Raw genomic sequence first — 26,904 nt, forward strand, 5'->3', positions numbered from 1 at the left:
TTAGCAGGCCCACATTACCTCACATATTGTTCATCACTTCAAAGACTTTTAAAGAATGTATTACAAGTATATTAGTACTCTAAAAACAGAGAAAATGATACATGGTGAGAAATAAGAAAGGCCAGACATTTATCTAGGCTAACAGAATGGCAGGGATGTTTTTTAATTACCTTCTTTAAAATTAAACAAGGTGGAAAGATGGTCACATTTGTTGCTACAGTGGGTAAAGTATCCTCAAAAATCAATCTGTGTGATTTGATTTTGCTTCCCTTCAGAATGTACCTGATCTTCACTGACAGGAGATTGGATACGTTGGAGAGGTATCTACATTATCTACAAATCTACATTTATAACTGGACTGGAGCACAGAAGTATGACACTTTAGGTGCAAAGTTACAGATTGGGAGGATTGTTACAGAAGAGACAACATCTTGCTGTGCGGCATTCCCAAACAGGCAGAGAAAGGTGACTTGGTCACTTTCCTGAAAGACTTTGACCCTTGCTGCTGCACCTGTAATTTACGGATCTGCTTCACTTCCATAGAGCACACAGATGTAGGCTCTGGGGCTACAAAAGTCAGACAATCTGAGGCCTATTAGTGCTCACCTGTTGCACCGTCAACATGTCTGAATTGTACTTCTGACCATAAATAAGCTTTTCTGTATGATGACTAGTCTATATGTTTGTCTGCTGAATACTCCCATGACACCTCCAGCTAAAAGAAGAAGTTTCTTGCACTGTGCTGAGAAGAACTTTCTTGCACTCCTTTGATACACCAAGGGAATATTCAATCCAGCCTTCTTGGTTACTTTAGTCACTAGTTATAGCAATTCATGAATTCCTCATATGCAATGATGTGGCAAGATTCCAAGACACTCTTGATTTTACATACATGGAAGTATGTACCTGCAATCATTACAGCGCACACTTGAGTTGCACTGCTCTGTATACCCCCGTCTGAGAACCTTGTCTCATAGACACACAATATGTGATCTGACTGGATGGAACTCGACTGGGTGGTCGAGTTCCTTGTGCAAAACGGGGATTTCTCTCTCTCCCTTGAAGGACCAACTCTCCAAAGGGATTGCAAGTTATCTGCCTTCTATTCAACCTCTCTGAAATCCTTTTATCCTATGCTTCTATGGTTTGTATGTGTTGTGACTCTCTGTGGGATAATGTGCATTTGTATACTGTTTCAGCTCACAGCTATACATTGGGTAGCTTCTAAGCCCATGAGCCACCAAGAGCCTACTCTCTTGTCTTACTTGCGCTAACCTGCTGAAACTCCACTCTGCACGATGCCTCATTGACACGTTGAGGCTGACTGTCATCCGTGGTGTGTTAACTGGTAATATCTTTCCACTAGTTGAATTTGGCATTTCATTTTATTTTCTCCTAAATTTAGAAATTCTGCATACTGCACATATTGCCTGGTTGGTTTGGCAGATACTGCCCAGTTCCTTCCAACCCTTTCTTGGAATCCTTTTTTAAGGTATTGCTCTTTCTGGTCTCCTTGCCGGCTAGGGATAGAGACCAGCTTGTAGTGTGAAGTTTATAGTCTGAAGTTGACTGTACAGTTTAATAACACCTGAGACAAGTCTCACTTTGTTTGAACTCACAAACCACTGCATACAAAGTACCCATACACTTTTCCATTCTTCTCCCCACTTCAACCCTACGCAACACCAGAGTTATATAATCCCTTATGTTATGTCACTTCTGTACCATTCCACGTCATTGTCTGCAGTGCACCTTTCACTTTATTACTCACCATTCTTATACCTTCTTTGCTAGATTGAATACTTCTAGCCCTTAATACAGCCTTCTGTAGTGATGACTTTGCTGTCTGTGACTAGCTATAGGTCACCTAATGTAAGGATGATATCCATTATTTCAGAGATTGCTTCTGCAGGTTTAGCATTGGATGCCAGGTCTTCCCAAAAATGTGAGGTGGCAATACTAATAGGCAAAACTCTTTTGCTGTCCACTATCCATACTTGGACTGACCCTAAGGTTATATATGCCTTTGTGAAACTGAAGGCAGCGGACAGATGCTAGCGTTGGGCTATGTGTATGCTACTAAATCCAGTAAGGAATTGTTTCCCGCACTGTTGTCCAGACTTCTTAATGAATTCAGCAGAATGCAGGCTAGAACTAGGAGGGAATGGAATTTAGTTCAGTATTATGTAGAACCTGAGCCATGGACAAATGTAACATAATGGAGACATCTTTGCTACCAAATATACTGTCTGAACACAGCTTGTCTGGCACGATGCTATCCCTCAGACAGAGTATACCTTTCTGTCACCAGTCCATAGCACTTCATCCCACACATACTTCTTATTGCTCCAGGGTCTTCTGCTCTACCACATGATTTGAACTGAGATTCTACTTGGAATCTATCGTACCATTCTGAGGGCTACCTGTACCTTGTTATGGGCCAAGTCGATCCTTTTCATACTATATTGCACAATTCCAGAATCTGAATTTACGCTTCCTGAAGCAAAGCAGCTTCTGACTCATGTTCTCCTTCACAGGGAGAGAATGAACACTCAGTCTCTGTTCAGACACTCTTGAAGCAAACAAGGCTGAGCAAGCATTTCAGTAGAAAATAAATACCTCTTGGGTAACGTACAAGTTTGGCTTGGGTTGGGATGTCATCTCTAAAGTTGAATGCTTGTATTATTCTCTTACAGCACAGGCTCTGTCTCTGCCTCTTCTTTTATTTGTCCTCGCTCTGGAATGAGTGTTGCTATTAGGTTGTTGTTCCAATTAAGGGCATACCCACTCAACTAGGCTCAATTAAATGCTTTCTGAACACAGATGATATCCTCATAGCAATCAGAGGCACTAGAACATTGTTTTTGATTTGATGCCCTTGACTGATTCCTTTTTGCAGTTTTTGGGATATAAGGTCAACTGGGGGACATGTGAAGTGTCTCCAGTGTCCCATTCTACCACCAGGGCTAGCGTTGCTGGCCATTGGTTGAGATTGATTCAGAATTTCTTAATTTACCTGTGTATATTTCTACCTACCTATCCATGAAGGTATGTTTGATTATAACATTCTTTGCCTAATGACAAGACTCTGGCAGACTTTTGAAAGGTGGTCGCAACCCCAGCAGTCTCTCTGCTAACAACAAAAATCGTGATCACCCCCCGATATAAGTATAATTGGGATGCTGACCAAAGTGAAAATCCTTAATTTGGGATAAGTTGAGATCTAGTTGAACGGCTGGCAAGTTACCTGCCTATAGTGAATTAGATGGTCTGCATCTACCCAATATGGGTTCCAATTATCTAGAACATCATCTCTCTCAACTAATCTACTTGGACCTGTCATCCTGTTGTCTGCCTCCTTGAATAGTCATTTAGAGGGATATGCTGGATTGGAATCACATTCTGAATGCTTTGTATAAAGAAAACCACCAATAGTAACAATCCAATTATAAAGACAATGTTCTTAGCCTAGAGACGGGTGCATAGACTTCTCAAGATTTGTCCTTGGTTTCACTCTTTAGCCCTTTTGTAGCACAATATGGTCCAGGTTGTGGGTTATTCAACCATATCCTGAGTTGTGTGGCACTCTGTTAGCATCACTTGAGCGGAACACCTAATTAAAGGAGACACTGTGGAACCCTTTCCCTACCTCAGGTCAGAATTTAGCCTCAGCCCAACGCCACAGTGACAGTATAACCAGATTGTTGTGTTTCTTTATAGTCAGCTGGATAGGGGTCACATTTCTGTCTTGCCTTCCCCAGGGAGATATTATTTGGTGAAATTGGGAAATTCAAAGGGGTACTGTTGGGTTGTATGTGGTATGGATTACATTATTCTGACCCTGAGAAATCTACACCCAGGAACTTCTGACAGGCTACGTAAGACCACAGCTATACTGTTGATGAGAAGTCAGATTTTCTCCCTCCTACCCACTCCGCACAAAGGCATCATGATGGAGTCTAGACTGAAACTTTCATTCTTCCAGGTCCTTCTGGCTGGTACTGGTCTCCAAGGATGTTGCACAAAACAGGGCTCTTACACTACTTCGGCTGCTGGGGATGCAAACAACATTGTTGTGATCTTCTACACCCTCTCTCTGGGGCTATATCTCCAGTGGACGTGACTGGTCTGAGTTCTGGTCAACAGCATTACTCTGCCACTATCGGACTATTTTGCTGTATTACACATCTCGACTGACTGTGTGGTTCTTTCCAAGGACAGGCACTGTTGGCTTGTAACCTCACCCATGGTCCCAAAGACCGTATGGAATGGTTGACTGAGCTGAATGCAGAAGTATTGTTCATTAGAAAAGTGACCACATATGGCCTCCTTTGACGCGATATGTAACCTCTCCAAGATCTTTGCTCACTATGTAATGGGCTGTTCATGTACACTTCAAACTTTAAGCACTCATCGCCTCGTCAATGGTAGTAAGCACTATATAAATTAAATTTCAGCTCAGTTCAGTAAAGTAACTAACATTCACATGGCCACCTTTGCATCAGCCTGCAGACCACCCTTCCCAGTACGTCTCTCTTCTGCACACCATCCCTTGTGATAATTTCCCATTGTTGTATAATAAGCCACTGCAGTGGTGGCTGCCACTGAACGGGGTGGAGGGACAGGAGGGGAGGGATAAAAAAAACTAAAATACATTTATAAAAAAAACACTTACCTGGTTCATCAGGAGATGACTTTGTGTCCATCCTCGCCCCGAGCAGCCTTGTCCTCTTCCCACACTCCTCTCAGCCAATCACGATGCTGCTGTCACCAGCGATCTCATTCACCGCTCACACAGGGAGTGGGACCCTGTGCACTTTCTCCTTCTGGCTATGCAATGCAGCTGGGTGGAGAGATGCTACATGCGCATGTCTGTTTGGCCGATCCAACACGATCGGCCAAACAAACATGCACACTTATGCTGCACATACCGTCCCCCTCTAGCCCGCCCCACCAACCTGGTTCTACATAACAATGAAATGATAATAACATTCCGGTATTATAATTTTATTTTTGCTTCTCCGTCTTAGCAGAGGAGCCTCCGCTGAGCAACTGTGCCCATTGTGCTCATCCCAGCCGTCTGGAAACTTTGGCCCATATTTATACTTTTTGATGCAAATCTGCCTTTGCACAGTTTTGTGTCAAAAAGTATAGCACCGGCTTGTGCCATTCCAGGATGCCAGCCGGGCACCAGATTTATGGAATGGTGCAATCCGGCGCTTAGGGTGGGCTAACGTCATGGGAAATTATGTTAGTCGGGTAGGGGTGGTGATATGGGAGAAGGGAGTTTTGCACCAAAAAATTACGTTAGGCTGGTTAGAGTAAAAAAAAAAAGACTCTAACCAGCCTAGCATCATTTCTTGACCCAAAACCATCCATATCACATGACTCCTGTCTTATCAAAGACAGGAGTCATGCCCGTCACTGCAATGGCCAGCACAGGGGACAAGGGTCCCCTAGGCATGGCCCTTGCACACAGTGCCATGTAGAGGGGTCAATTTCAGGGCCCCCAATAGCACTTTGGAAAAAAAAAAAAAAATACTTACCTCTACTTACCCTACTTACCTGGGATGGGGTCTCCCATCCTGTAGTGTCCCTCTGGTGTGGATGGGGGTGTTTCTGGGTCTTGATGAGGGCACCTGTGAGCTCTTTCCATGGCGTTTGGCCATGAAAATGGGTCCACAGGTCCACTAACCCCTGCCCTGAACCAGGCCTTAAATACTGCGCTAAGCAGCCTTAGTGCCATTATTTAGGCCCGCCTCCCTCCTGTGCACTATTTTTGCACGGGAGGATAAATAAGGCGCTAGGACCTTAGAGTCATTTTTTGGATGGGAACGCCCACCCTGCATCTCACTGAAGCAAGGTGGGTTCACGCATCCAAAAAATGACTTTAACTCCAATATTTTGATGTTAAACTAGTCTACCGTGAAAATATAAATATGGAGTTAAATTAGCGTTAAAAAATGACGCTAATTCAGTGCAAACAGAGTATAAATCTGGGCCTTTATGGTTTGGGAGGCTTCCAGCTACCCTTCTGCTCTTCACAAGGGGACTGAGTCTGTCGTACCATTTTGTGAGCCAGATTAGCCAGTTATAAATGGTTTTGTGCCCTACTTTTTTTTCTAACGATTCTTTAATCCTTGACGTCCTTGAAGGCTGTACTGCTTTATATTGCTAACCTTTGTGGACATTAATAGTTGAGTCCATTGTAATGCGGACTCTGGTTCTGTTAATGATCATTGATGAACTTGTCTCGAGCCATGTTTTTCCCAAAATTTCAATAAAGAACAATTGCCAATAAAAAATAAACATTCCGTCGCAGGATAGCACAAAAGGTGTAATGATGTGCTTTTATGTGTGAGCTGCACAAGAGAGAGTCAGCTATTGAATATCTGAGCGCTGACCTGGGAGAGCGGAGGGGTGTTGGGGTGCTATCACGCTGTGTTTAATAATAAGGTAGGATTTAAAAGCACCTGCTGCAGAGTTCCTTGTGCGTCCAATAAAAACAATATACTTGGCATGATAACTCTTGTGATTAATGTTCCTGTTAGAGAGATTGGAGTTTTGTCTAGAGGCAGTTTTGATTCGCCATAAAGTAGCGCAGAAGCTTAATGTGCCTGCTGCAAAGAATACATCTGTATTTTAAATGAATAGCTGAGCGGAGTGGTGAAACCAGTCTTTACCAGCGCATTAAGACAAATGAAATGTATTGGAGAAAGGGGCTATGGAGAGAAGTTTTGCCCCGGTGAATCAGAGGGAATCCGAGGTGGAAGTCACCTGGTTGTGTGTGTGTGTGTGTGTGGGGAGGTTATTAAAAAAAATTTCGCATCAGGCGCCACCACCTCTTAAGTCGGGCCTAAACGATATATTAAATAATGTAGACATTTGTAGTTGATCCTAAAGCGCCATCTAGTGGTGTAAGGTGTCAGTACATTACTTGACATGCACGAATCTGGAACAGCCTTTAAATCAAACCTACAGTCATGGACAACAATGAAAGAGAAGTTGATAGATGCCAGCAAAATCGGAAAATATACATGATGTAATTTCCGTCTTCCATTTGTGAGACATTCAGATATTTCATATGAGCATAGAACACTGACGGCCATCCTGGTCCGTCGCGTCGAGTGAGTAATTTAATTACATTTTAAGTTTGAAGTCTTAGGCTCTCATTACGAGTCTCCAGGCAGTTGGTGTGATTTGTATCGTACCTGGTACATAAAATCCGACTCCGACGAGTCTTCATTTATTAGTTGAAATTAGTACCACCCAATAATAGGTTTTGGGGGAATAACATGGTTAGCGCACTGACATCAGCATGCTCCAGTAAATACAGAGCATTTCTCTCCTAATGAATAATATTGATGACTCAACTCATAATTTCAGTGTGTGTGTGTAAACAGCAGCTACTGCATGAAAGAAATTGATTATTTGTCGTGGGTGACTACCCACATCAAGCAACAATCACAACTTTTTCCAAACTAAACCGTTACAGACACCAAATGGTCGTGAGAACCAGTGCCACCTTTAGGATATTTCGGGCCCTGTGGAGAGGGTATATATACTGTACGGGCTCCCTTGACACAAGTCAAATTGTTTTTCATTGCTAATCATTTTATTTTAGTAGATTGTTAACAAGTACAACAAGTGAAATGTAACTATGCAAGCACACCCGTAATAGAATAATATATAATACTACTTCTTCACAAAAAGGGAACTTTCCCGGCTTTCTGTCCTGCAAATTTTTTCATTAATTCACTGTAGTCAAGAGTCCACCCTACTTCATGTTCAACTGATATCAGTGCCCAGCCAGTCAGCTGGTCCTGGGGCATTGAAGAGCACAAATAATTCTTAATAATTTTCAACTGTGAGGAGGGTCATTCCCAGAGGCTACTGTGACAGGAACTGTCAAAAACATTCTAAGAATGACGTTTACATTAAAATACATTTCATGCAAGTGGTTGTCATACATGCATTTGAGAACAGAGTAGACACAGTGCATGCTGCATCTGTATCAGGATGGCTTTTCTTGTACAGACCCTGGAAGCTTTTAATTTCTGTGATGATTTTAATTTTCGGAGACATTTTTGAGCAGTCTGCTAAATGAGGATGTGAAACATACACACTGGTGATGATGAAATTATCAACCTTTTTTAATTCCTTGCAATCTCGCGGTATTCTGGTAATTGGCCTCTGTGAGTTTGTGTTTCTGAAGCCTTAGTGAGTTTCACTGGGGAGTCTGTAGTAGATTGAAAACACATTGGAAAGGTGTCAGGACCGGAAGTATGGTGATCTGCAGCAGAGGATGGGTAGATCCTACACCACATTCAACAGCTTGTGCTCCTAATCTAAGGCATTAAACAACTGACCACTCGCAGCTTGTGCTTTAAAATGAGCAATACCTCAGGACAGGTAAACCCTGATGCACGTTAAATAAGTTGCTTGAACTTCTCACATTGCAGATAATGAGGAAATGTACTTACTGGATATGAATGTATTGAGAAATGCCTTCATAAATCACTCTGCCCCGTGGCAGGTCACCATACACAATGTATGAAGTACAAGGCTGCTTTTTTCCTGCTGTGTGTATTTGAAAACTCACACAGGCTAATGTAGGGGAGACTGCTGGCATTCCTGTGATGCAGCAGATTACAACAATGATGTTACACGCAGCACATTCTGACAGTTATCCACGGAGGCACTGTGCCCCCACTTTACCTGCTACTGTTCTGTGATCATGGAGCTAGCAGTGGCATAGCCAGTGCTTACCGAAACCATGAAAAGCTTCCCACTTTCTGTGGGACATGTCAATTTACAGGGCTTCTGAGGCACACACACTCACTTTCGCCTCCTCGTCCCATTGTTCTTTTGTTGTCTCCAAAGCTGACTGCACCTAGCTCTTTTTATGCTGGGAGTGCAGGCCAGCGTGAGCACCAGCGCTGAGGGACAGGCACTCTGATGTTGATGGTACATTTCTGTGAAATTTTCTGAGACATTTGTGGGCCTCTCTAAGTTGCGGGCTCTGTGTGACCACATGGTTTGCACCTCCCTAAGGCCGGCACTTCACTGACATCAACCCCCTGGTAAGTATGACACAAAGCAAACAGCCTTAGCTTATGCCTATATTTGAAATATTTGCACAGTACCAAAACAGTAATAAAGCCAAAACAGAAATACAAACTGACTTAAAAAAATAGAGCAATGTTTAATAAACAAAACAACACCAAAAAGACAAAAATCCAATAAAGGGACCAAGAGATATGATGTTTTCAAGTTTTTAATAGAAGTAGCATCAAAAAGCATAAAGCGCCTATGATAGTCACTGTTCGCAGTAGACTCAGACCAACGAACCATTTGAGGCCAACCGATGGAGCCCTGGTCAGAAACAATAAGTGGATTGGTCCCATTGACAAGTCTGGAAGTCTGAGTTCAAAAAACAATCTAAGCCTTAATTCAAAAAGGGATATTTTCACTTTTTAGAGGCGAACGCAAAGCGCTCCATCCCTCTTCTAATCTCTCTTTAGGGGGATTTTAGCCACGCCCATGTTACGTCAGTCACTTTCACTGGTTTGTGGGCTTGCCTTTTAAAATCTGCTTGTTTTCATTCTTTAAAGGCATGTGTACGTCATGCCTTTTCTGCTGTTTAGCCCTCCTCGAGAGCACTGGTAAACTACTCAAAACATATGAGGCTTTTTCTCTTTATTTCACAGCGCGATCACACTTGTTTTTTTTTTTTCCTTTAATGTGGCAAGAAAAGCCCAGTTAGGAGTTTACATTGCTCATAGCTCTACCTCGACGTAATGCAAGACCTGTTGCATTGCAAATGCTTGTTTCCGTTGAAATTCCTCTCTCTGTGGGATGAAACTGAAACTTTAGCCACCAATGCTGAACTGCAGAACATATATTGGAAGCAAGTTGGTCCCACTAAACCTCTGAAGCTTTTCAGATTTTGGTTGAAAAATCTTTTAAGTTCCTATGCAGAAAGGGACTTTGTTGTTTCTCAGAACTGCAGAGATCCTTATGCTGGACAAAGCTGAAATTCAATCTAGTGCTGTGGAACTGCCAGTCGGATAATTTTCACTCTGGGTAATGCTGACACTCTGGACCTCAGGAGCAAAAGCGTTTCAAGGTTTCCAAATTTTGTTCTGGTGCCCAAACAACCATAGCAGTACACTTCTTTGCCCCAGGACATCCAGATGGTAGGGAGGGGTTTAAAGACTCTCAGGGTATCACTCAGAAGCCAAGTGCAAAGACCATTCCAACCAAGATAAGTTTCCACTGGTCAGCTTGACACTTTAGAATAAAAACCTTTTGGAGCTTGTTGTGTCCCTTGAGCCACCTAGGAGATCATCCGACTGACCCTTGGAATCCACTTCTTTGTAGTGGATGCAAGCGGGAGCAGGTCATGTTATTTAGGACTCCCCCCAGGTCACAGACAGAAGGTCCAGTCCTCTTCTGTTCTTTGCAGATCCAGAACATGTTCTGATGTGGGTGCTTTGGGGTAACAGATTTCTGCTTCGCATTAGCTAGTGGGAGTGGGGATGATGTCTTGGCACTCCCTAACCAATTTGTTAAACGTTTCCCAGGACAACCCTCCCCACTTTTGCAGGAGTTCCTCTTTGCCTTACTGCATACAGACACAAAATGCTACATAACGGGACATTTTCAACATGGCAAATGTCTTCAGCCGCACCAAACGTGGGCTCTGAGGGCTGGGGGTGTGTGTGGAAAGTGCACTATGTTTATCACTAACGTTCTGCCATATCTAACTCTAATATCCTGTTTGTAGAAGGCCCTGTACCCACAACAACCTAGAAGACAGAAGTGTGGTAGGACAAAAGCAGGGTCCTACAGCACCCAGACAGAGGATACACAAATATTTTCCTGACATCCTGTTTTTTCCTTTCATGTGCACCCAGGTGTCACACGTGGTTCAAACAAATCTGCCAGGCAGATTTTGACACTGTCATGTTAACAGGATGCCCACAGCCCCCACCCACCTTCATGATTCTGCACAGCTCAGAAGTTTCATCCTTGTCCATTCAAGTCTACCTATTGTGTGGTTCCTGTGAGGAATTTCACACGTTATTCACACCTCAATTAAAGTTGAGAACAAGGTGGGAGTTAGTAGATGTTATTGCTAAGTAGCCTTCTGGAAGTTCAGGCAGATAAAGGGTAACTTTCTGAAAGTTACTTTTCCTTAATATTTATTAAAAGTCCATCTTTGCCATTGAATTGGATTTTTAATAACTATTTAAAATAGTGGTATAATTATTTTTCTAGCTGGCCCTTTTCTCAAGTTAGCATATATTAGTATTTAATATGCATTCTGTTTTCTACATAGGTTAGCTAGGCGTGCCACAGTGAAAATAGATGTTTGGGCCTTGTCACTATATGAACACAGTAATATTAATTTTTTACCTGTCTCACTTTTAAATACCATGCACCCCGCCTTGTATACACAGGGATGACTTACTAATATTTAATAGGGAGGTCTGTACCTTGTCAAACAGGGTTTTTTGGCAGGTTGCACCACAGGTTTTATATTCTGCAATTTCACCCATGTTATTGAATTAACTTGCATTCCAAAACCATGGGAGAATAGGTGACTTCCGCTTTATTCTGCAAACATATGTAATGGAATAACATACTCAACATATAGAGCTGTGCTGCAATGGACAAAAGAATGTGTTGGTGACCATGGGTTTCTATTACATGTGTTTTCCGGATGTTCGTGAGACTCCCACGCTAGTGTACAGGGTTTGGACACCCACTTTGAGGTCAGTGTTGCAGAAACTACTCAGGAGCTCATATTTGATAAACAGAGGGCTGGCATCATGTTCAATGTATGTGTTGTCACCCAAGTTTGATATTGTCTTAACACAGAGACCTCTTTCCTCATCACCATTCCATATTTACTGAGATACAAATTACACACAGGCTATTCATGTCCCTCCAGTACTATTGTCTTTGGTATTCAGAAACTGGCATACCAGCTCCGTTGAAAACTGGCGAGAGAGTGATCTTTTTGAAGAATATGAGGTCTTGTAATGCCAAGCAAAAAATATAATTTCATAAACCTTTTCAGACTCCCTACATGTATCCTCATGAGGAAAAACAATTTTGTAAACTAGATGCGTCATAAATGTTTCTTGCAAGCCAGTCACAGAATCCTGAAAATGTATTTTTCCACATGAACATGATTCTTAACAGCTCCAAAACCCACAATGTTTGCAAAGTACTATCGTTCAATAATTTCTAAGGAGCACAGGGCAGGCGTAACATTGTTTTGTCTCTAACGTCCATCACCTGCCTGATGGGGTCCCTGAACCCGGCTATTGTTCCCAAAACTGAGACAAGCTTCCTTAGATGATGTGCTTATTAATTTTGGTCAATCTAACTGAGCTATATGGCCCTCAGTGGCAGACAGCATTGACTGATACATGGCTTAAACTCTTCTTTTCCTTTGCTGTGTGTTTGAATTGAGATATATGGTAACCTTCTATTCAATCTTCTGGGACCAGGCTCAGCACACCTACTTCCATTGAGTAGTCCACACACAGCACACTGAGAGGCAGACTCACAAAAAAGTGGTGCATCGTTCCTGATGCACCACTTTTCTTGTGTCCTCCTACTGCCACTTAACTACACCGTGGTTGCTGCATATTTATAATACGGCACACCACAGCAGTCGTTAGCACAATAGCATCAACATTTTTTATGTTGTTTTGGAGCTTTGTTGCACTAGCGTCAAAAATGTTGATGCTTGTGCAGCAAAGCACAGGGAGGCCCATAGGTTAATATGGGTGCGTCATTTTAAGGCATTAAAAATGATGGAAAAAAGGGTGCAGTGAAATGTTGTAAATTTCACTGCACCATTTTTCGGGCCTCCCTGGGCCGAAACGCCCCTCTTGCATACATTATTACAAGTGGTGCAATGCATGCCTTGTGCCACTTTGTAAATATGACACATGAGAAAGGCTCCTTAGCGCAGCTATAGCATAAAAATAAATTATGCTAGGGTGGCGCAAGGGGAATGTAAATATGCCCCTGAGTATCTTTCAGGGACACAAATAATGTAATTTGCATAGTATTGTATACAATATTTTGTGTTGACTGTAATTAATGAAAACCAAATAAAGAACAATTTAAAAAAGAAAAGAAGCTTACCAATCTCCAGTTGAACAGGATTTGTGCTTTCCTCTGGACTGTTATCTTCCTTGAGAATGGCGTGCCATCCTTTCTCTTTAGTTAAAAATTTGCCAACCATTTCTCTCTGCCACCTTTCGTTCCCGTGCATGTTAATGTATAGCCAGATGTTGGTTTCACTAAACACAGATCCATTGTTTCACTCCATCTCCCTTTATTTTCCTCTTCAGGATGGTTTGACACCTCTACACTGTGCTGCACGGAGTGGGCATGACCAAGCTGTAGAGGTCCTCCTGGAACGTGGGGCTCCGCTACTCGCCCGAACCAAGGTTGGTGTGCTTCTGGAGAAAACATTCTTAGTTTTGTTTTTCAACATTGACATTATGGGTGGCACCTTTGGAGGGCGAAGGTGGGTTTCAGGCTGTGGTACCAACTGTAGCCGTGTTACCTTGGTACACAACGCTCTTTCTGCAGTCTGAGTGTCACTGTCCTCAAGAACAGCATTGTGCCTAACAGGCCAGTTAGAGGATTTTTAACAAGTCATACTTTCCAGTTAACCTAACAACTTTCAGGGGCCCAGTGTGATGTCATTGTGCTACTGTGTCTACTACTGTGACACTGTCCTAAATGATACACCATCCGGAGTTTGCCTAATCATTTGTGAAATTGTCCTATTGCTTTCCTGAGAGAGGTCATACTACTCCACATTACAAACTCTAACAAGACTCTATAAAACCGTTCATTAAGAATTCTCTCACAGACATAGAGGAACGAGAGAGAAATAGAGAGAAAAAGCAGGAGAGAAAATAAAATGAGAGTTGGGGCTGTATGAACATTTTTGCTAGAGCTGATGTGGTTTCCACTCTGACTCTATAAATGTTGTCATCGTCATGACAAGAAGTCCCTACATCTGCAATGTGTATGGCTCTATTGCAGCATTTCACTAAATGATTTGGTTGTTAGTGCCCTGTGGCTTATTATAGTAGCAATGCACTTGTTCCGAGGCAGATTGCATCCTTAATTCATCTATCTAGTGAAATCACCATAATTGCCCTATGCATCCAGTACCTCAGTCAGAAAAGGTGAAAAGGACAATGTTCAAATGTTGGTGTTATCTCAAATTGCAAAAATAGGTAGAAATTCATTGCAAATGTACTCACATTCATGAGAGGTGGTTTTAGGAGTGTGAAATACACTCCTGCTCCTTCCCGTGAAACACTATATTGTGATAATCTCAAAAGGAATTTGTTAGATTTGCTCTACAAGCATTTTTCTTACTAAAACAGATATGAATGTGTGAAGATATAGACGAATTTTGCAGAATTGGTATACTGTTTGAGAGATCTCAAATCTTTTTCAGATCTTCTTTGAAATGTATAATCTGAGGACTGTGCATCCCTTTTTTGACGCTCCTGTGGCACAGCATGCAGACCCATATCTACAAGGTCACACAAAGCCACCCTGCGTGGCTTTACATGGCCTTGTAGATATGGTGTAAGGCATGCAGCGCAAGTCGCTCCTTCACCTCACACTGCACCCCTTCCTGCACAGAAAAAAATCATGCCAACAACACAGACATCCTTGCACCCTGGTGCAAGAGTGCCTGTGCTGATGCTCGGCTGCAATTCCGGCGCCGGTGCTGGATGGCAGGACAGGGATTCACCGTATCTTGTAGATACGATGCATTCCTGACCTTTCGCTTTTGGGGTAGGGCAGTGCAGCAAAATGACTGGTGCTGCCCTATGCCAATTATTTGTAGATAAGTCCCTATGTTTTTTGTTTGTGACTCTTACCTCTTCTTGTGTGTGTAGAATGGACTCTCCCCTCTTCACATGGCTGCCCAGGGAGACCACGTGGAGTGCGTCAAACATCTCTTGCATCACAAGGCTCCTGTTGATGATGTCACGTTGGACTACCTGACTGCCCTTCATGTAGCAGCACACTGCGGACATTATCGTGTCACCAAGCTTCTCCTGGACAAGCGTGGCAATCCCAATGCCCGGGCTCTGGTAAACCTCTCGTGTCTCTCACCCTGCATGTGCTTGCTATGCAGTGGGAGATTGCTTTTCTAGATCAGCTTCAAGCAGTTAAGATGCCACGGTTGTGGACATAGTTACATGGTTTTTTTGCTATCATACAGCACTGTTGCACGTTTCAGTGTTTGGATGTTTTCACTGTTGTGATCATCACAGTTTGCTGCTTGGGTATGAATTTTGGTACACTTGCTGTCTCTTTAACGAACACTGGGCTTTGTATTGTATGTCTCGTTTTACTCTGTCCGGGGCTGATGTGTGCAATTTCCATTTTTCAAGGTCACGCTTCTTGTTTTTGTCATTATATCAGATACCTCTCTGGTATACAACATTATAACCAACCCTTTAGAAATTCATGTTTCTAAAAATGTATTTTGATGCGTCAGTACACCAGAAAGAGTAACTAGTGAAAGGGAAATACAACTGATTAGATGTTAGTAGGAAATAGGTGTCAATATTGTTATTTTGTTTCTAACCTGCTCCACTTGCTATGGTTTTTTAGATCACCGGTGGAGCTTGCAGCTAAACAAATTACTATCAGTAAAGTTACTTTCAGGTCCAGAATATGTTGCCAAACTCATCGGTGATCTGAAGGGTGAGACGACACACTGACTAACACGTAAACTGGTCTTGTCTCCATCTCCTGCGACATGGTCGTTCCAGGCCACTGACAGGACTTGCACCATTTAACTTAGACACTTCCACGGGCATTGCTAACTAAAACACAGCGAGGCGTCTGGTGACTACTGTAGGACTGTTGCTTGCAGTGGGCCATCCTGGAGCGGCTTTGTTGTGTGAGTTGCGTGTGCATGCTGTCTGCTAACCTGGTTGTTTTTTCGCACAGAATGGTTTTACTCCACTGCACATTGCCTGCAAGAAAAACCGCATCAAAGTCATGGAACTCCTAGTGAAATATGGAGCTTCAATCCAAGCTATAACAGAGGTAGAAACCTGTTTCTGTCGTAAAGCAATGTCACTTCTCTCTCCCTCTGCCTTTCTTTCCTCATATCCCTCCCCCGCCACTTGCCCTCTCCTCTTTTTCTCCTGCCCTTTCTTCCTTCTTTTGCTGAATGGAAGAGGCCTGACAGCCCCTGTGCAGAGGAGTAAAACTGCTGTTGCTTTATTTCACAGTCTGGCCTCACACCAATACACGTGGCCGCCTTCATGGGCCACTTGAACATAGTCCTCCTTCTGCTGCAGAATGGAGCCTCCCCTGACGTCACTAACATTGTGAGTATGGCTTGCATTAGGGGAACAAACGTTTCACAAGGCACTGATGTGGTCTGCCTGGCTGGTCCACAAAGAATGACAGTACTGTCTGTGCTTCCACAAGGGTCACATTTTATAGTGAAACTAAAGGGGGAACTGTTTAGTGTGGTAGTCGTGTAATGGCATATACACATTCTTTCACATAAAAGAGATGCTTTAATGTTTAAAAAGATGTTTCCTTGTGCAGATCAATATTACCAATAGACAAAAAGTAACCATTAAATTTGTATTTTGCATACAATTGCAATTACATTTATGGCTAAGTGATAAAATAAATGCTGCTAGAATCTTCTCTACGAACATTCGGATGTTGTTAGCTCTTTCATGCTAATGTAGACTCACGCATGCTTAGCTTCACTTCGTAACTCTCCTAATCAATAAAAATGCTCATAAGTCCCAAGTTACTGCTACACTTCCCAAAGACCTTTATGCCTTCAAAGCCAATAATTAACAGCACAGTTTGGATGCTTCAATTTTCTGAATTAGCGTTTAATGTAGCTGCTCACCCTGAGATCCTTAGTGTCAGAAAACCTTACTAGTCAAAACCATGATTCAATGCCTTGTTCATACATCATGCAATGCCTTGGTCATGCACGAGGGAGTGTAATCTTCTATGCATCGATCCTCCCACATCAGTTGGCAAACGTAGCATCTTATCCACTGAACTAGACTGCCTAACATCTTCTTGTTATACCTGCTTGATTAAGCGGTATGAATTTAGGGAAAGATGGTGGTCTGCGGACGACAGCATCCCTTGGGTCAAAAGGTGTGGGCAGAGTAGCATATAAACATGTGATGCACTGATAGATGGTCAAGATGAGGTAGCAATGAAGGCTCGAAAAGTATGGCCGGCTGATAGTCTGTCTTTTCCTGTTCATGGGAGTTATGCCTCTCTCCTTGTTCAAAGGGTAAACGCATCTCTGTTGCCTAAGCTAACTTCAAGTACTGTTCTACTTAAAGTAGATGATTTAATACAATATTTAGTGGTGCTGAGTGGTGCTGAGGTCGGTCAAATACAGATTATACATTGAAAGATTCTCAAGTAAGCAGTAAATCCTACTGAAACCTATATAATTTGTTAAGGTAGTTAAAAGTACAGCTATGGGAAACTTTGTCAACTCAATTTTTTCAGTCTTCATCGCAGAAGATGTCAATCAGAAAAGATGATGTATCCATGAAGTTGAGCTCTGACATCTTAAATCCTAGCAGTTATGGCATGACTAAGACGATGGTCATTGTTTAATAATTTTAGTAATAGAAAAGAATCATATACATACATTTGGATAACAGTAGGGCATTTTTATTATGGATGTGCACAGATCAGCAGTTTTCCATAAAAAGTCAAGTCACAGGAAAAATTATAATTTTGAAGCATCACCCACCTTTCCAGTAAGATGAATCCCACTCACCCTAACAGAACATGAAACGTTTTCTCAGTCTTCCCGATATGCTTGTTATTTTACCTATATTTTATACTGTGAATTGTGCCTGTGTTCTCTTGGAAAATAAAACCTGGATTGTACAACAAAAACACTTTGTGCTGAAGTTTAACCCAAGCATGTCTTCAGCTGTGTGACACCCAGCAAGAATGTGTTTATGAACACCAGAGGGGTAGTCCCACAGTCGGACAATCTTGCCTCTAGCCTCTGTTGTCTCATAAACCTGTTGTATCTTCATGACCAGCCCTTTTCAGTCTCCATAACTCATTACACACTGAGATCTGCTGAGCCACATCTTCAATGACATGCATAATGTTGACCAGGTCAGAGGGTGGCCAAGATCAAAGCTGATAGTTAGAACCAGATGAGCAATGTTCAGTTAACCAGCCATTACAGACTTTGCTGTATCTGAATCATTTCAGATAAGTTGTGACTTCTCCCTTCAGAAGAAACATACAAACTTGACTGAGGTCGAACAGTGCCCTCTTTCCCCTTTTCATACTCAGAAATATAACAGATTGCTTTTTTGAATTTCATGGACACATCACTTCAACAAGGTTACTACAGAGGCATTTGTACTTCAAAACATCAGTAAATACTATTGGTGAGGTGCTGCTGTGTACAATGTGACCTTTGGTGAGAAACAGTTGAATTACCTTGACCTGAGTACTAAGGAGCTGAGTAGAGCAATCAGACAAACCTGAGAATTTGGGGAGGGTGATAAATCAATGCACTTTCATCTCTTTGGGGATAATTATTAATGTTTTGTGTGAGCACTCATGCAGCGCAAAGCACTGCCTTTATTTACTCACCATTTAAAGGCCCGCAGGTGCAGCACAAACTTGTGCAGTGCTGCATGAGGGCTCACACAACCCCGAGTAAGTCTAAGCCTTTTTTCTAAGCCCAGTTTACCAATGGTGGTGTGCTACCCTACCTCATGGCGTTAGTGATAAAGGGCGTACCAATGTCCCATTAAATGAGTCTGCTGTCTATTACTGTGTATCTGTTTTGTAAGAGCTTATTACATTAATGTTGCCTTGTAGTGTGTTATGCTTCTCCCCATTGACTTGTGGCTTGTTTCTGTTCAGCAACATATCATAGAGTAATTGCATATTTCTTCAAAGTAAGCTATTTAATCCTACAGTGTACCAAATGCCAGAGCATATAATAAAAATGGGGGAAACTGCGGCAAAGCGCATGGACGGTTAATGTTTGTAACAGCGATTCAGTATTTCAAGGTTTGGTGTGTGCTTCAGATCAGATCACATAGGTGAGTTTGTTTTACAGGACAAAAGCAATTTTCTAAAGGTATCTGTTTATTCTGGGAAAGAAAATGCATTATTAGATTTACTATGAAACGTGGTCGTTGAAACTGATGACATGTGCCACTCCAATGGAAATACTCATAAATGATAATTTGTAAATTATCTTGTGGATACCATGAAATACATATTTTTGAACTAAAGAAAGTTGATTGTTTCTGAGCAAATTCTCCTTGCAAATTCAGGTTAAGAAATATATCACTGTGAAAATCATAGAGGCACATCAGAATAAATAGGTATTTAGTTTCTTTCTAGAAGTTATTTTAGAGCTCTGGGTGTAGAGGGCATGTAGTGACACCCTCTGTGAACTGGCTACTTGCTCAGAGGGAGAATGATGCTCTCAAAGTTTACTCCTGCTACTGAAACAGAAATCTAGGTGTCCTATAAGTGAATAGTGCAAGTGACTGCATACCATTAAATCACCAATTATGTGTCCTTCGTGAGATAGATGTGCTTCATATGACACTAAAATGAGATATAGACCAGCACTGGAAGCCATTATGAGGAGAAAAGATGACAAGAAAGGCACTGCTGCGTTTTAGTCCCGGTCCTTTGAAGCTTTTATATTTTTATTTTGTGATGACCTTTATGTCCAGCACTTTGCATGATCAACACTGAAGTTCATGCTTCTCAAACAGAAGCCCAATCATGAGTAGGAACATTGTTAGTAGGAACTTGATGTAGTTGAATAGTTTGTGATAAAAAATATGGTGCCACTGAGAGGACTTACTCACAAGTCCAGCACCCACAGCGAGCACAACAAGCAAATGACTGCCTTAATAACATCCTGAAAGTCAGTATTTACTGTGCAAATGAACAACCTTGTCTTATCTGTGCTGTAGTTTAGGTATCCAGAGGCCATTTGCTGCCCGATATCTAGTAAACCCCCTGACGTGAGTGAATATTGGCTACATATGCCTAAAACTTGCACAGAACTGACAATGCCATAGGATGACTACGTGCCAATGCAGAACCTTCAATCGCAGAATATAGTAAATCTGTTTTCAATGTGACAATGAGTAGCAAACGCACTTGGAGTTAATGGAAGTGGAAGGCAAGTGTTTTCTACACTAGTACCTACACAAGAAAAATGTTTCCCCTGTGAAGAACTAAACAAAATGAAAATGCAAATGCAGTGTTACATTCTGTGTTTGATTGCAGAAATGTACTCCTGCACATTTCTGCAGCTGTGAATGGTTTAAGCTTCTATTTACTCCTGGTAACTTCCCACTGCAGCAGATTCCCACAAGTACTTTTTGAATTGTATGTGAATTGCAACAAATTCAGAAATGTAGTGGAAACATAGCTGCGAACCTACCTGAGTATATTTCTGATTCCCAGAAGGGCTGTTTTATCAATCAGTCCAAAGGTGTCATTTTCAAAAGCTACTTAGATGGCTAAAAACATCTTATGGTCTTTTGACCAATATGCACAATGTTCACATTTGCGGCCACAAGAGTGGCCCGTCTTACTTTCATCCAATTGGTAGTATCATCACCAGATTTTTACTGATCACCATGTGTTTCCAAATTGGCCTAGAACTGAGCCAAATGCACAAGTATGAACTCAAAACATTCCCTTCTGTTCGCATAGTGGCCGCAAGCAACATATGAAAAAATGATTTGTTGAGAATTGCCTCCATGTAGTTAAAATGACAATTCCCTCCCATTACACGTGCACCTTTCTTCCTCGTGTTGCTTAATATTCAACTGAGTTCGTTTCAGTTGTGTACGTTCGTTTTTATGTTTTTGCTTTTTATTTTTAAACATGCCTTCTATGCAAATCTATTGCAGGACTGTATTCATTTTATATCGTTTAATACAAAGAACCTACAGATAGTTCAACTGTTTATTTTTAATATCCTGAGGTAGAGGACGTTGTTCATATAAGTTATGTGTCCAGTATCTTTGCTTCTGAAGTGTGATCCAGCTCTGTATATTCCTATATACTCCAAGGCATCCATCCCATTCCCAGTGGTCTCGTACTTAGATTGAGATTCGTATTTGGCACTATTTCTATGAGGAGTCCATTGATTGTACTCTATCACTATGACGTTACACCTTACGTAATGCTTAGTTTTGTAATAATGTTATCTTTGGTATTCTGAAACCAGTAATATAATTCATGTTTTGGTAGTAGGTAGGTGTAGCAGACGTTGTACTTTACTTTCCTTTAAATAATGAAGTCACAATTGATCAACTCACATCACTGTTGATCATACCCTCGAGGAAATGTTTCTTCGAGTTGAGAAATGGTCTCTGCCCACTGTGGCCCCGTTTTTCACAGCTAGAGCACATATTCTATTTTCAGTCTTTTACGTGTGTTATTTGCAAGCCAATTTCATGCAGGTAACTGTTACTCAGGCAGTGACTACATCCATCTGCCTCTGTGTGAAATGCTGCACATTCAGTGGCCACAGCAGCTGGTTTCTCTTTACACTTTCCTGTTCCAGAGCAACATATACATTATCTACTGATATAAATCTATTTTTATTTATAGATTCGTTTCATACTGTTTTTTAATTGTGATTATGTGCTAAGTGATAGTAATAGTTTCAGATTGTAGCATTTCATGTAATTTGAATTACAATGATGATATAATGTCAAAGGTGATCTCACTTTCGACATGCTGGCTTCCTCCACCCCATTTTCATGTAAATAGGGGACCCAGTGACATATTCCTGTGCCTTGGTGGTGCTTAGTTTTTATAATGCTGCACTTTTATACTAGCCATTTGGTTTAATATTGCCACACATTCTGTGTATTTAAATTACACAGTTATAATCGACAAACCTTCAGCAACATGAAATACCATGTGACAGTGAAATAAGTTTAGGTAAGCAAAGATAGTTTTCGTGTTAGCAGTCTAACCACAAAGAGCCCAACTCACATGTCTCTTTGTACCCCTTAGTGTAACTCAGATATGCAAAAAATATCATTTATAATTCTAAATCCCACATCCTGTTTACAAAATCAGGACAGGTCGAATTATTCCTCTTAAAGGTCAGGTTAACCGTACAGTATGGCACCTTTATTTAGTTCCGAGCTAGGGGTGGAAGAGGGGCTGTACCAGCAGGGGCATGGAAAATGTCCAGACAAATCATCCATTTTTTGGTTTTTAATCTAGCAAATCTTACCATGTAAACACTTGCAAAACTCAAATGTCTCGATGGTAGAAATTAGGAAAAAAGACTCCAAGATTTCATGGTAATGTAAGGGACTGGGAGTCTCCAGAGAGAAAAACATTTTCCATACAGAAATAGGTAAATGTACAAATGTCAAATAGAAAATTCACCCTAGGAAGAGCAGTACAGCTGCACATGTACCATTGTAGTTGAATTCCAGGAGTACTCCATGCGATTCAAGTGCGATATCTACTCCAAATATAGGATCAAAGCTACAGTAGTACAATTTCAGGTTTTTTATGCCTTTTGGGTCAAAAAACAGCTATTGACTGTTAAATAAAGTAGCTTATGGGCAGAATAATTTCTACTTAAGGATAGCTACTCTTACACATAGTTAAACAATGACTTTTTGTGTTTTTAGTTATCAAGAGAATCATGGTCACTCGCTTTTGGCCCCTTATGGTAGCCCCTTATCTGTGCCTAAGTTATTTTAAGAAGGTCTATTTTCTGGACTCTGAGATGAGGACATGTTAACCTGTGACAGAGCATTATAAGTGAGGACCAGTAATACAATAAAATGCTAAATATTCATCTTCTAATATTCTTGGGAAACCCATTTTGAAAGGGTGTGTTGGTGATAGTTCACCCAAAGCAAACACTAGCTCAATACGCTGAATTTTGGCTAGGATTACGCTATTAAAAAGCATATATATACATACAGGACATAATTTAATGAGTCTCATGTTTAAATAAAAACTACGTATAAACTACTGCTGACCCCATATAATCTTAGGGTGCTTTCCACCAGTTCTGTGCTTTCGTGAAGGCATAACTATATTTAGTAAGGCAATTCCCAATACATAAACTCTAGATTAAGTCACGGAAAAGTCATAATGGCTGAGGTGATCACTTTGCAATGCTTTTTTAAAAATTTAAATAGTGACAACCGTGTGCCACATACATCACGAAAGGGTAAAATAACACACACTGTACACATATTCCCTTCATTGATAGATATTTTTGTTGTTGACTATTTACCGTAACTATATCAAACAAACATAGAAATATAGCTCCAAAGACGCAGTGCTACTAAAGATGCGTTACTGTGGTCTTCTTTTTCTGCAGCGTGGGGAAAGTGCACTGCACATGGCGGCACGTGCTGGTCAAGTGGAAGTGGTTCGCTGTCTTCTGAGAAATGGTGCTCTGGTCGATGCCAGAGCCAGGGTATGTATTCTTTAGTGCTTTATACATGCATCGTGGGCTGTTATTTGGGGTGTTCAGGAGGAGGCAACGATTGAAGCCCAATACTATGTTTTCTAAAAATTTATTTTCCCTACTAAACATACACATCCAGCTTCCACTTTGTACATGTTGAATTTAATCCTAGTTGTATAATCCATTGGGAGGAATTGTGAAACATACAGATCGTGGAAAAGATGGGGAAAAAGTGGCAAATTGATACATAAAAACATGAAGGAATTAAAGGAGAGCGGTGAAGTGAGCCACTGAATAGATTATCTGAGGAAAGGAGGTGGGTGTGTTATCATTGAATTGAATTTATTATAGAGCAATAGACCAGTATAAATTTGGCAGACATTTTGGTATGGTTACAGAAAAGCTGAGAGGAAAAGGAAAAAAGCAATAAAATAACAGTCAACTTAGGGAAATATGTGTAAAGGAAATGTGTCAGAGATTAGTGATGCCACATTTGGATGGTAACAAGCTTGTTCTCTTTCGTTTAGTACATTAATCATGGGAAGAAGAATGGGCTCCATTTCTTCTCACTGTCCTTTTTGTTTATCTAGTGTTACGCCTTTAATAAAAAAACTAAAACCACTAAAATTCCCCAATTATGGTTAACTATACAACCATGATGCTTCCCTCCCAAATGGAACACCAATGATTTCATACATGACACCACATAGATCACAAATGTAACTATTTATTACATTTCAAACAACTGCATTTTTTAATATGTGTTGTGCCTAATCTCTTTGACGGTATCTCGATGTTGACAGTGGTACTTCAAAATATCCTATGTGTGGAGGGCTAATCGCAGCAGGTTTTAATTGTAATTTAGTTCTGCCAGTAGAAGTAGTTGCCCAAAGGTACAGTCCTTACCTGCAGTCATCGATGAATGAATGACAACCACCTTGAATTGAGAGCAACAAAAGCAAAGGACTCACTTGTGACTGGTCAACCGTCCGGTCATGAGCCCATGTGCCTAGTTGTCAAAGGAATTTGAAGTTCCATTAACTCTAGCCATTACGGTAAGGAAGTCATAGGTCATTAAGACATAGAACTTTCACTGATCTTTCATATAAACTGGGAAATTAATTCACTTTATCACACTTAGAATGCTGTGCTGCTTTTCCAAGTCCTGCAGTTCCTGTAGCGTGTCCAGGCAACTGTAGCCCCCATACTCTCACACAGAGACCACACCAAACACTTCTACTTGAGGGTTCCTACCTACATAGTATATCTGCTCTAGTGCAATCCAGAATATAGCACAAGGTTACCCCTCCACCTCTTAGGATCACATCTCTCTGCGCAAATAATGAGCTATCAGCAATCAGAAAGATTTCTCTGTAGACTCTCTCAATTGTTCATTAACAAAAATAAATGTTTAGGGCAATCTTCCGGCAGCATAAACCCCAGATGGAAGACACTGCTTTCTTCATTCAGACTGCTAAATGTTGAAACGGTCTTATGTTGCAAAACAATTGAGGATACTTGCAGACTGTTATGCATTCTGAAAAGCTAGACCAAACCTGACTGTTCTTGACAGTCCGAAACTCCACATATTCTCTATTGTTATCTGCCCTGAATCCTTATACTTCATGTCTATCCCAACAGAACTAACTTCATGCTTTGTAGGGATGTCTGCTGGTGGCTTGTGACCTGTTGTTTGGGCTGCAGCATCCATGTCACACCATGTTGGATATATTTATGCATGACCGAGCGAACATATACTGAGACTTCTAGCCATGACGGATGTAAGTACGCCAGCCTGACTGGCACAAAATTAGGCTCCATACACACAAGCAACACACGGAAGCAAGCTCATGCTTGCACCCAATTTAACAAGGCAACTGCACCTCCAATTTGTCACATATTTGACAAGACTACCTGGTATACCTTCTTTACTACAGTCTAAGAAACCATTCACTCCAGTTTGGCTTGATCTTAAATGAGACATGGACTCTCCATTGCTAGAGAGCAAAACACAATGCAGCAATATGTGGTGCAGATTCCAATACAATAGAATAAAATACTGCAGGCTCGAATATGCATTTAATGTCTGTGAGGACACCTTTTAATTCAGACTGTATCTTAAGCAACCTCTCTTCTCTATGCACTGCCTGGAAGGAGTTAAGACTTTTTCACCATGCAGGACATTCCCTGGGTGTATCTGTAGGCTTTCCTCTCTAATTTCTGTAGTTATCTTCATATGTGATTACATCATGGATGACGCCTCCAGTGATATAAATGATGATGTCATTTCTGATGTCATGACCAAAGGATTGGAGATAATACTATTATTAGTGTTTATGTGATTTAACACAACTTTTTCAGTGAATATAAACGAATGCCGGCATATTCAACTGGCCATATTTATTTGTGTAGTTGGCTCTTATTGTGACTATAAGAAGACAGTAAAACAGCTGAGGTGATATTTTTAGAAAGCTTGATTATAATAGGAACAGGTGTGTGCTTCCTGTTAATCTTTCTGAATTACTTAGTGATGAATCCCCTCAGAATTTTGTTCGACTCTGAATCCCTACAGAGGACAACAGTAAAAAGGTGTTTGATAAATAATAAAGGGCTGGAGATGGATATGCAGTCATTAATTATGTGTAACAGGTCCTGTTACAATTATAGATCACAACATGTAAATACCTAAGAATGGCAATGTGCAGGTAATAATTACACAAAAGGACTAGGGATTAGGAGTGATTAAGATATGGTGTACAATGTTCTATGTGAAAATTGACTGTGGAGGCTTACTGAATGGGTTGGTTAGACAAAAATTTGGTAGTTAGGGCCTGCGTGTAAGACAGTGATCGAGAGTATGAGGCACTTAAGACATATGTAAGATCAGTAATGAAGATCAGTTGTCAGGCAATGACATGAAAGTGCTTAATGGTGTACAGCCTCATCCATTAATCTGAATATTGGCATTATGAAATCGTTATCATTATGGAACCATGGCACCAAAGCCCTGATTTGAGAGGGCTCAGCGCCTCTTTATTGCGGCCTTAGCATCATTTGTTTGGCACATTGCACCACTTTGTAATCCTTTGCACTACATTATTCCTGCGCCAGGCATAATGCATGCAGATGGGATGTTCCCCCGTTAGGGGGGACCGAAAAATGGCGCCAAGAAATCTAAGAGATTTCTTTGCATCATTTTTTCAGCACTTTTAATGCCTACTCAGAGCAGACGTTAAAAGGGGGCACACTATTGTTTGCAGTGGGCCACTATGTACTGTTCAGGTTTCGTGTTAAAATGTTGACGTTAACCCTGAACAGTACATCAATAGCGTCAGAAATTCTGACGCTACTGC

General features: G+C 41.2%; 1 protein-coding gene across 33 annotated transcripts in view; it reads left to right on the forward strand.

The window, feature by feature from the left end:
- The window catches only part of ANK2 (ankyrin 2), a 1,630,948-nt gene that overhangs the window by 1,167,177 nt on the left and 436,867 nt on the right, over nt 1-26,904 (forward strand). For all 33 annotated transcript variants that reach the window (XM_069241684.1, XM_069241892.1, XM_069241902.1 and 30 more), the window contains 5 exons: nt 13,380-13,478; nt 14,961-15,158; nt 16,027-16,125; nt 16,314-16,412; nt 23,462-23,560. In XM_069241684.1, the coding sequence (XP_069097785.1) occupies nt 13,380-13,478; nt 14,961-15,158; nt 16,027-16,125; nt 16,314-16,412; nt 23,462-23,560 (594 nt within the window). The remainder of the gene's footprint in view (nt 1-13,379; nt 13,479-14,960; nt 15,159-16,026; nt 16,126-16,313; nt 16,413-23,461; nt 23,561-26,904) is intronic.

The sequence above is a fragment of the Pleurodeles waltl genome, chromosome 1_2 (assembly GCF_031143425.1).
Source record: "Pleurodeles waltl isolate 20211129_DDA chromosome 1_2, aPleWal1.hap1.20221129, whole genome shotgun sequence".
NCBI classification, from domain to species: Eukaryota; Metazoa; Chordata; class Amphibia; order Caudata; family Salamandridae; genus Pleurodeles; species Pleurodeles waltl.